The 11,983-nt window shown below is 38.7% G+C and overlaps 2 protein-coding genes across 2 annotated transcripts; both read right to left on the bottom strand.

The window, feature by feature from the left end:
* Positions 1-1,273: 1,273 nt before the first annotated feature.
* On the bottom strand, positions 1,274-5,752 carry LOC113576589 (cytochrome c oxidase subunit 5A, mitochondrial). The gene is made up of 5 exons (XM_027008758.2): positions 5,589-5,752; positions 4,749-4,865; positions 3,649-3,770; positions 1,728-1,856; positions 1,274-1,405 (listed from the first exon to the last, which is right to left on the bottom strand). The coding sequence occupies exons 1-4, from the start codon at positions 5,659-5,661 to the stop codon at positions 1,743-1,745; spliced, it is 426 nt and encodes a 141-aa protein (XP_026864559.2). The 5' UTR covers positions 5,662-5,752; the 3' UTR covers positions 1,274-1,405; positions 1,728-1,742.
* Positions 5,753-9,339: 3,587 nt separating this feature from the next.
* Positions 9,340-11,297, bottom strand: rpp25b (ribonuclease P and MRP subunit p25, b). Its single transcript, XM_027008820.2, has one exon. The coding sequence runs from the start codon at positions 10,450-10,452 to the stop codon at positions 9,775-9,777; it is 678 nt and encodes a 225-aa protein (XP_026864621.1). The 5' UTR covers positions 10,453-11,297; the 3' UTR covers positions 9,340-9,774.
* Between the last annotated feature and the right edge of the window lie 686 nt (positions 11,298-11,983).

Here is an 11,983-nt window from a genome sequence, read left to right as displayed (position 1 = left end):
TTATAACTAACAAACACACTAAACCCCATAGATAAAGTAGGGGACTAGTAAGAGAAGCACTAACATAGATGGAATTTACTTTATACGCTGCAGTACAAATACATTTAGCTTTGTAGATTCATTAGCTATGGAGTGAACTGAAAAATAAGTATCTACACAGCATTAATGGAAGGTTGTTTCATTAGGATTATTTCAATGGAACATGTAAAACATTGAGAGTGAAGGATGCATGTTCCTTATTCTCAGGAAACATCACCTCTTAAATGAAAGAAACGCTACTCCACTGTTTTCCACTTCTATGACAGTGATCAGATTGATAAAAAGGAGGCAATACTGACTTGTTAGAAACATAATGTGATGGCCCGTAAATGTTGCTCGTTACTCCAAACTCTGCACTAGTCAAACAGTGTTGCTTCAGCTGCAGCTGGTTACTGCAGAATTGCCAAGCCCAGGTGACTGTGAGGTTTAGCATTTTGTGCCCGTGTTTCATGCAATGAAGGATTACAAATAGGACACCCCTTCCTGTGCTTGTAAGTGAATTTAACCAGTTCTCTTTCCAGATGTTCCTGGCTTCTGTGGGATTATACTCATCATGTGTAGTTATGATGTTTAATGCTCCCAGAGGTATACGAATCACATCATGATTGACCCCAGAGCAGTATTCCTAAACCCATATAATCCACTCAGTATGACTGACCCAGGATAACTCTTAAAGTCCACACACCTATAAATCACACCTTACAGCACGCTTCCAAATAATTTTAATATTGACCGACTCCAAAGCAAATCTAGACCAATAAGTCAATGTTATTAACCTTTGAATATAATTGCTATAGCCCCATATTAGTTATGTATTTATTATAACTCACCCAAGATCAGTACTTAGCAAGCCAAATAATTTTCACTCACGATTTAAATATTTCTCATGACTGACACCAGATTAGTATTTCAAAAGGCCCAATGGCTTCATAGCTGTTTGAATGGCTTCAGACCAGTTTCTTAGTCTTCACAGGCAAAGAAGCCTCAGTGTGACTTACCCCAGATCAGTGGTTTCACAGCACACACCCCAGCCACTATATTCATTCATCAACTTCTTATACCCCTCCCAGTCAACAAGTCTTTGTGCCCTAAAACAGCATTTTACACCTTCCCCTCTGACTAAAGATTAGGATTCTCAAATCCAAGCCATCTAATAGTTTTCAGTTTGAATTATAAATTAATAATCTTGGAGTTTATTAGGTTAAGAGAAAAAAAACAAAACAAAACACACCCATTAGATATTGCTCTGTTTATTAGATCCATAATTTTATACATGACAGGACTGTGCTTTATAAAACACTGGACAGTAAAGTACAAGGCAGGGACTTGAAGTGCAGCGAAAAACCTCGTCTCCTTTTCAGGAGTCCTGGAGAGAGGAAAAAAAAGACAAAATCTGTATAAATACGGCATCCCAGCACTGCAATAAAACACATTTGTGATTTAGTCAGCTAAACAGTACGCTATGTTTTGTATTAAACAGATGTATTAAACTAGACTATTGAAGAAATGGAGACAGACTTTTGGCTGCTTCACAGACCTCAGCATCATCCCTTCCAAATAAAACCTCTTAAAACCTACAGACCAATGTAACAAACCGCTGATAGTTATCATGCCTCATTACTTTATGAAAAGCAGATTAGAATGAGAGACAGCAATTAGGAACAAGAACACCAGAATGAGGCACTTGCCCTGAACGTAGGCATTTAGGCTCTATCGATGCCCAATTCCTCTGGGGTGGAGATGCCGAGCTCTGTCAGGGTGGGACGAAGCTCCTGGATCAAGTACGGGTAGATCTCTTTGTGTGGTCCTGATTTGTCCTTATGAGAGGATGACATTACACATAGTTCACAACACTACAACTAATCAAAAGTTCAAGCCACACTATGACTCATAGTGGACACAGGCTTACAGTCAGTCCTAGTTTGTGTACATTTATTATAAGAAAAAAAAAATTAACATGTTGCTATAGCAGCACATTTATCTAAATTAAATGGAAATGAGCCGTTTATGGGTTAGATTGTTGTTTGCTTAGCTGTACTAATACTAAATTGTGGTACCACTTCTTTATGAGTTAACTCTCTTTAAAAAAAGATGATCTGAAACAATATTAAATGTCATCGCATACTTTAATAATAATTCACTCACAAGGACTATTTTTTTTTTCCTTTTTAAAATGCAATTTCATTTTGCAGAAGCTAGTTAGCTACATTCAGCAATTCTGACTTCCCAGTCATGGTAATGAACTTATTATTTGAGGAGCGATAACATTTGCTATAGCCAAAGACCAACATTACTACTAGTGCAGTAGACTGAAACTTTACAACTAACTGTAACTATTAATTTCATTGTGTTAATATTCTGAAAGCACTTAATGCATCTTTGTAATCTAGTTTCATCCTATGATGCTGAAAAAAACCCACTTGCTTATATATGGACATAAACATCAGTGTAGTTCTACAGTACAGCAAACAGAAGGAAAACCTTTGTACAGAGCAACCAGAAAGAAACAATCATGTAACTAGCTGTGACCAAATGTATTTCTTTTGACTTGTGGGTTTAAGTTGAGTTCTAACATACATATTTGTACTGATTTACAGAAAAGGTCATTTGTTCCAAACAATTTTGCATTTAATGAATACAGAGGTTTATCACAAAGCTGCTGCATTAGTTATGAGACTGAAGTTTAAAGTTTGTGTGTAATGTTAACCTAAATAATAGAGTCCATAACCACCCCCCCCCCCCCAAAAAAAAAAACCAACAACAGAAAAAACACATACTTGTTCCTCTAGGGTGAGTTTAAACCTTAAACAAACATTTTTAAACTTTGTGAGAAAAATTAATGGTAAATTATTTCTGGGTATAAATGTAGACATGTTGATGGCTTGCTATGAAATACATTGACAATTTGTGTTATTTAGTTACTTAAATCCTTATTTATTTCTCATATTTTTAAATCATTTTAAATTTGATTAGGCTATTTTTAATATACTATACAAGAAAAACAGCCTGTTCGAATCAGCTCAACAATGAGACCACAAAGGATAACTAATTTCTATGTAAAACTACATTTCTATTGAGCCATCATTTAAAAAAAGTATTTACATTTGTGCTCATATAATTTTTTTAGTATTTGTGGCAAAGTCCACAGCACACTTTCTTTTCCAAACAGAAATAATGGTCATCTACACATGTAGCATATTATGTAATGCTGGGTTTTAAAATGGATTTGTACAATCCCATTACAGGTCTAATCATCATAAACATTGTTACAGTCAAAATACTTTGGTATTTATTTTTAGACACAGAACTATAAAATGCCTAAAGGTCAACAAGAATAAAACCTTTTAATACTAATAATCAGTTTAGTGCCATGTAAAAAGTTGAGAAAATTATATAAATAAAAAATAATAATATAATGTGTTACAAGATCACAAATTGTAGACAAATAATATATTACTATAAGAATATATGTATTTTGCCTCCTTTCTTTTGTGTCATGCCAAATCTTATATTTAAGGTTAAAAAGCAAAAATTCCATATTAGGAACACTGTATAAAAAAGCACTGCCTAAGCACTACACATATCAAAGCTGACATGGAGGGCCCTCACCTTCACTGCCTCCAGAATACGGATTGCACTGGCCAAGTCATCCAGTCGTCTGCAGGCCCTAAGCACAGAGTCTAGGATCTTGGGCTCAGGGACCAGGTCATAACCGATTAGTGTGTTCATACCTGAAACGATGGATGAAATACAATGACAAAGCACTTTTGTAAGTCGTTCAGGATAAGAGCGTCTGCTAAATGCCGTAAATGTAAATGTAAAATGTGTCCATAGTGTGAGTATGTTTTTCATTTATCAGCGATTGCTGATTAACCATTAATAGTAGGATGGTCTGCAATTCTGTTCAAAAGTTTCATTTGGAGAAGAAAAAATTCAAATTCGTAAAATTCAGTTGAGCAAGTAAAATATACAAAATATATAAAATGACTGCAAATTCTTGATAGGCAAGACTGTGTGTAATTTTATGCAATGCAGAAAATATCAGATGTACATTGTGTGCACCACAGGGTAAATGAATAGATAATGTTTTTTTTTTAAATATAGCACTGGAAGAGCAGTTCAATCTGTGCATGCTAATTATCTACACAATGTATCTTTTCTAGATTTTTAAGTGTTTTTCTTCTTACAACACAGATGTTTTTTGAAATGGCACTATATTAAGTATTGTTAAAATCTCCTCTGGATATAAACTTAATACATAATAGACATTACACAAGTGCCTCCAGAGTAATTATTTATGAAAACATACAACTTAAGGAGTCAGCCATTAGATCTAAAGTATCATCGCGCAACAACACTTTCCCCAGCAAAAGAAAGTCCAAAGCAATGACAAAGCAAATACACACAAATGTATACATAGCACACACATAGGACATGTATGTTCTGGGTATGCTTAATGGATGTTATGTCTCTAATCTGCTAATCATAGTGTATCTTATCTAGGCAAAGGGAGGAGGTCAGATTAATGTACATGTATTGAGTCCCAATATTCTCATCAATGGTTCAGTCTCTCCACCTATTAATTGTAACCAAAAACATAAAAAGGAGACAGTGTGCCTCATGTGACTGAAGCAGTCAAACAGGCTTTAACTAACACAGCAATGTCGATTCATACCAATTAATGAATTTACATGGCTCTCATATTTTACCTTTCCTAAGCTCCCAGGCATCAAGGTCAGGCTTGCTGAAGTAAGTCACCCAGCGAGCATCAAACTCCTCATCTGTCTCCATGCTAGCATGGGAGTAGCTTCGGGACGCCAGAGGGGCTGGAAAATGAATATGTCATTTATACTCGCAGATTTCATGATAAACACGAAGGAATAACTAGTACAGCGTTGTCGAGCTTTAATCTTGAACGAAACCGGATATAATAATAATTAGCACAGCTGGAAAAATGTCTGAAGATTGCACTTAGCTAATGTTTACACTACATAGCCATCTATGATAGGTAAATCTAGTCAACTAGCTTCAAAGAGAGTCAAATAGTGCCAGCTTTTGAAGATCTAAAAAATTGAGGATTTTAACGTTACAATATGCTGAGTAGATTCACTGACTATCATATCTTCATGCATTAGGTATCAGGTTGACGATTATATATTTGAAGCTGGTTTCCTTTTGTTGGGTCATCACAAGGGCATGCACGGTGCTAGCTAATAGGCTGGACGGCTAGCTAGCTAACTATATATGCTAACAAGACTTTTTGGACTGTTCCAAGTCAATGTAGCTAACCCTAGGTAGTTGAATTTCGTACTGGGCCAGTTCCTTAGGGCCAATACTTACTAGCTAGTATTTTCAGTCAAAGTAAGGTTACTCGAGGTGAAATATATAGGTTAACTAGCTGGCTAGGAAGATAGCAAGCTAAGGCTACTGTTTACAGCAAATGCTGCTCTTGAGCGCTATGATTAGCTAGTTAGCATAATAGAAAGAATGAGTGAGCAGCCAATTCGACTGAAAACCGGAATAAATCTTTTACTACAAATCACACTTACCAGTGTAACAAGGGCGTATCCGCGCTAAGCTCCTGATACTTGAGGCTGAAACACGAAGAGCTGCAGAGAACATCTTGCCTGCCAAGCGATTAAGTTAGTTCTCCTAGCTAACGCTATCTAGGTTCTATGGCTCAAAGGGTACAGAAGGGAAAAGAGCCTTACACCGGAACACGGCAATGACGTGGGATGATGACAAAGGCAACAGCAGTATATCTTAAAAAGATTTAATGACGATTAAATAGTGGGAAAATATTAGCTTGTAACACATTTCCCTTTTTCTTACGTGTGTCATGTCGATTCTTTTTAACTATGTTTTTTTCATTGGCAAAATAGGATTTCACCGGTGCCTATAGGTTATGCTTCCTTATTCCTTAATCATACCTGTTCTTTACATTATTCATTATTCCTCATTACATCGTAACTGACGGTCACGTACAACACGGACCCGAATGCGAGTTATGTTCGATCACTTCACCCCTAGATGGCGATGCTTACAATACATTCAATTTTGTGATCGTATGGAGCTAAAACAGGTACTGCTACTGTAGATGAATAGTGAATTTTCCCTTTTTGAAATGTTGTTGTTGTTGTTTCGATATCGGTTTTAATCCTCATCTTGACAGAAAAGATACTACAGCCTAAATTAGAATCTTCTGGTGTGAACGCACACTGTAACCACCGCGTTGCTGTTGAGCAATATATTGATGACATTCAAATTACAGTTTTAGTTAACTATGACAACATTAACACATGAATTAGAACTTGTTTGTTATGTGTAATCATGTAATATTTTTTCAGTAAAAACGTTTTACCAAGTGCCTGTTATCTCCTCGTACAGCTTTGACTCCAGTTCCACAATTACACCCTCAACTGCACTGATTCATTCAATATGCACACATTTCCGAAATGTGTGCGTCCAGAAATGTGGTCTCTGAGTGAACAGTGCCAGTTCTCAGCTACATTCGGCTGTAAAGAAAATGGTCGCTAACAAAGTGAACAGTTTCCTTATGTTATTGCTATTCGTTGTATGGTAACCTATTCAGATCAGCAACAAAAATAGCTATCAAACCTCAAAACCAAATAAAAAACACCTTCAAATAAACTTCTATTAATTTATTTACATTTGTTCATACATTGAATGTTGAGAGAGAAAGATGGAGAATAAAAGGATGAAAAATGTCCCCTTTGGTCTGTCCTGGCAAAGGGTAGAACAGTGCCTGGAGCAGTCAAACACTAGCTGAAAACATCAGCCCAGTAAATATTCAATTTAAAGGATTTTTCAGATAAGAGTGTCTGAAAAATGAAGGCCCTGGCCATTCTTCTAGATAAGAAAAGACGGCACCATATGGAGGGAGGGAGATAGTGAACTCCCACACCAACCCAGAGCCCTCAGTCTTATCCACTACAGAGAGAGAGAGAGAGAGAGAGAGAGAGAGAGAGAGAGAGAGAGAGAGAGAGAGAGAGAGAGAGAGAGAGAGAGAGAGAGAGAGAGAGAGAGAGAGAGAGAGAGAGAGAGAGAGAGAGAGAGAGAAGGGCTATGGAAAAAGATGGCTCTGAAAACATTAAGTACAAAAGTGCAGTTCCCAGGTATTGCTGAAGATGTGGCGTTATTTTTTTCCCCACGCCACAATTTGGACTGTTATGTATCATCAGAACATCCCTGTGTGGATTCTAGGAATCAATGTTTTGTTGTTTGTTTGTCTGTGTTAATGTCCATTACATTTTATGCCAACCTTGCACATAAAACTTATTCGCTATATGGTTATGCTCTCTAAATGTTTTGAATATGTAGCATATTTTGTTCTGTTTTTAAATGATGTATGATGTTCTTATTCTTTCCACCAATGTAGTAGCTTTGAGACCAATTTGAGAGTATATCATATATATATATCTATATATATCTATATATATTTTTTTCAGAATCAGAAGCAGACATTTCAGGAATTCATACATCCTACCAGATTTTTTGTGTGTGTCTTGACCATCTATTGGCTCATAAATTTCACCCAATTAACATTGGTGCTTTGTGAGGCTGGAGGTAATGGGGTATGGATGTGTCTGAAATGTTCAGGCATTTACTAGCTTGGGCAGTGTGCTACCACAAGCTTTTAAATCACACATACAAACTCTCTGTCTTTTCTCTCTCTCTCTCTCTCTCTCTCTCTCTCTCTCTCTCTCTCTCTCTCTCTCTCTTTCTCTCTCTGTCTCTCTCACACACACACACCTTTAGTAATTTGATTAGTGAAACCTTTCTGTGAGGAGGATGGTGGTGAGAGAAAGAAACAGGCCTCTATAGACAGTGGGCTGGGCGAAAGTCAGTTAAGTCAGTGATATAAACGCAGATAACCTCTTGTGTGTCTCCAGCACTTTGAGGTTATGTTCTGTTTGAGGTCTGAAGCAGCAGGCATCATTTCCTCCTCACAACCTTGGGTTCAGTGCCCTCTTTTGATTCACTTACCAAGTTCTTCAGGAAGGTTAATTATATGTCTACTGCAGACAAGAGAAACTCAGGGAAATGAGTGTAATACTCAGAGGGTTTTTAAAGAGTTGCTGCCTATTGTTCAAAGCCCAGTGCAGCCCCTGAGACTTTGAGTACATTTGCAAAATTGGATTGCATTGGGTTGTATTGTACAAACCCATTACAGGTATCTAGTGACATTTTGATAAATTAAATGCATTAACTGGACTTCAGGCCTTAGAGATTTTCATTATGATCAGGAGAAACATCCCCAGGTTACACATGAAAAAAAGTATTATGTACTTAGTCATGGCTGAAGAAGTTAACTCAGATGAGGCACCCTGTGGACATTCTGTCATTGTCCTAAAATGATTGATGTTCTATCTGAACATACTGCGCCCACTGCAGGGAAGTGTAATCTGGTATAAACACAGTTTGTGGGTCAGCACACTTTGATCTGCCCTAGGGATGCCTTGTAGATCCTAACACTGATGAAGAAATTATATTCTGTTCATTATTCAGCGCTAGCAGGGATTCAGTGAGTTGCAGTATTCTAGGCTATCATGGTCTTAAAGACAAGCCAAAATAATATCTTCAGAGGTGACCGCCAAACTCCCAATGTAGATATATGTAATGTAATTACAGTAATACTGGACTCAGCCTTTATAGAGTTTTGTGTTGGGGTCATTTGAGGACAATGGTATGGCACTGAATCTAGTGAAAAATTGCAAATATTTCTCCTGAAAATGAACAAAGATGATCTGGGATCATCATCACACCTAAATGAATGTTCAGTTGTATTGAATGCCCAATAGTATCTATCACTTTAGCACCTGAGGTTAACAGTGAAACTTCAGCTCGTTCGTATCAAGCAAGGCAACGTGAGCTCGGATCTCACATGTAGGTGGATGCTGCTATAGTGCAATAACAATCGATGTCCACCATCTTTTAGAGCTCCTTTGGCTCTTAGCGTTCATTCCTGCACAGTCGAAAACAGAGCACTCACATGCAAATGACCAGAATTTGGATTCTGTAATACTGTATTGCTTTTAAATACAAACTAAAAACTTTTTTTTATTTAAAGCATCTTAACACTCATCTTGCTGAGCACTGGTGTGGCATAATTGTTCCTTTTGTTTCCTGCTTTTGTTTTGTTCTTAAATGTTTACATTTTTAATAGATTTTTAATTTTGTTCTACTTAATTTCCTGGATTATCAAAGTACATTGTTCTGCCTCTGCTGTAGCTGAATGCTATACAGTGTGATAAAATAATAGGTGCACATGACATCATGTAGAATATTAATTTTTCCCCAAATAATTTATTCTCAGGGAAAGTGGGCAACAAAACAATGTACATTTTAATCATTCAGCATGCCGTATAGCACTAATGTGATACTGGACAATAGTTTTCTCTTTACAGCAATGAACAATCCAGCTTGGGCATTAGCAAGAGAAAGACAGATTGATCCAGTCACTAGCAGTTCTGAAATGGTCATGCCTCAGACATGCTTCTGATCTTTTTAAAGACAACACAAATCTTACTTGTAACTTCTGTGGGTTGAGATACATCACTGCACTCAACCAATCAAGCACACTGCAGATATCACAGTGAAAGAAATCTCCCTGTCTGTAGGTCCTCTAAATGAGTTTCACAGTTTCAGTGGGTAGCCCTGATTTCTTTTTCCCTCCAAATCGGCAGCATGTTTACCTTATTGAGGGTCTCCACTCTAAGGGCAGAATCGTTTTGGCTGTGTTTCACTTTGGATGGCAATGTGGTCAAACGGTCTTTTTCCTGCTTGGTGCAGTCCATCATTGCCTTCTCTCTCCTCCCAAAGAGCAGTCTGGGTCTCCGGTGGCTGGTACCCAGGCTCCAGAGGGTCCAGAGGGTCCTTGGATAAGAGGATGCTGATGGAGGGCACTGTCCTGTGCACAGTCATCTCCCCGTCACCCCCTTCCTGACTCTCCCACACCTCCCGCACGCTCTTGTACCGCACTTTAGTCAGCTGGTGCAGTCCGCCCATCTTCCTCTTCATGATCTCGGCACAGGTGATGGTTTTGGTCACCGCTCGGCCCGATCCTGTGAACACCACCTGCCTCAGGCTGGCCTGCCCGCTGCTCCCTGCTTCGCACTGCATCCGGGCCATGGCAAAGCCCATGAGGTTGCGGATCTTGCTGCCTTCTTTCACCCTCATCTCCAGAACGCCAGGCAAGAGCCCTGGGAATGGGCATGGGCTGTCCTCCTCTGTGCGGCACACCTTCTTGAAACCTGCCGTCATACCCCCCTTCAGTGCAGGGCCGGGTGGAGGCAGAGGAGAAGGGGTGAGCAGAGCAGCAGTGATGTGGTGAGTGGTGGCAGTCCCACCCTGAGGGGGTTGACTCTCCTCCTGGACAATGCTCAGATCCATAAGAATACCTCCTTATCTTAGGGGAGTGTTAACCAGCCCCGGTGAGTCTGGAAATCGATGCTTGCTGTAAGCGCCTGCTACTATCTTCTACAAGATTCATGCCTCAATCATGTCTTCATATTCACTGCTTAAACAACTCAGAACCCCGCTAGCTCACTCATACTTCACCATGATATGTAAAGTCTTTTTTTTTCTCATAAAATGAACAATCTAGCTTGAACAGGCTGAAAGACATTAACAGCTGAAAGCCTCAGCCAAGGAATATTATCCACTTAGTTAGGCTTTGATTTAAACCATCTATTGCTCCTTCTCATGGAGTGCTGAAACACAAGAACAACCGCCAAATATAATGGAACAAAGTGGCAAGTACAGGCAAAGCTGAATTCAAAGGCCTATCGCTGAAAATAAAAACGTTCTTTAATTAAAAACATTACCCCTGTCTCATGTATCTGAGCATTAGTGAAAAAAAGGATAAATTTCATGATGTGATCTGATTAACTTTTGAGCAACTTCTCTGATTGTCCAGTGCTTCATCCCGCAGAGCTGAATGCTGATTACTTGAAAGCAGTCATCACTTTTGCAGAATCTTTTTCTCACATCTCTGATGATCAAAAGGGATCTGAACCCTTGTCTTCTGCCCTCCACTCCTTTTCACTGCTGTCCTCTCCCCCTTGCACTGCTCCGAGCTGTACTCCCATGGACTCTGCAGGCACTGCCTTCTATCTTAGTTTTCTGGCAGGTACAGGCTTGGCTTGAATCCATGCTGCCTAGAGTCTTTTAAGGATTTCCATGTGACAAAGTCTGTGATTTCTTGCCAGAGATGCAGAGGGGAACAGTGCTGGTTTGTAAATGCAAGCACGGGAGGATCTGTGTGGGTTAGCGGGCGAGAAACAGGGGGCTGGCACAAGACAGAAATATTTCAGCCCTCTTAAAGGTGCAGTAGCCTCCTCTGGGTCACACAGCTGTCAATGCAGTAACTAATGGGCATGGTTTAAAAGCGGGAGTCTGTTTCTTTAAGAGCAAAAGCACCGGTTCGAACAACTTGTGTCAATCTGTTTAGAGGACGTTCCAATGCATGTGCTCAATGTACATGACTCATTAACTGGCAGCTCTGAAACAGGGAGTCAGTCAAGCTTATAAAAATGCATTCTCACCGGGTGAAACAATAAATGAAATTAGCTCACTTCTAATTGAAAATATCCTTCAAGGGCCTGCCGAAAGTAAGGGGCATTAAATTGCACTGTACTTAGCCTTTTATCCTTGTAAATGTTTTTGCTCATTACTGTTTGCATAATGTGCTGTAAATTTTCCTGGCAAAGAAGCAATAAGACCTTCTTCATAAAGTATATGGGTCTCATTAAACATAAAATATTAGAAGTTGACTTAATATGATATAAATAATTCATCTGGATACATTTTTGTGCCTACTTGAAGTACTGAAATGGTGTCATAAATAATATTGTGCTTGTTTCAGAGAAGGTGTGAGTACTTAAGAAATCTCCTTGTTATTTCCCAGACATAACACATGCAT

This window comes from Electrophorus electricus, chromosome 4 (genome assembly GCF_013358815.1).
Source record: "Electrophorus electricus isolate fEleEle1 chromosome 4, fEleEle1.pri, whole genome shotgun sequence".
Taxonomy (NCBI): domain Eukaryota; kingdom Metazoa; phylum Chordata; class Actinopteri; order Gymnotiformes; family Gymnotidae; genus Electrophorus; species Electrophorus electricus.
Note: the sequence above shows the minus strand (reverse complement) of the source record. Positions and strands in the feature narration are given on the sequence as shown.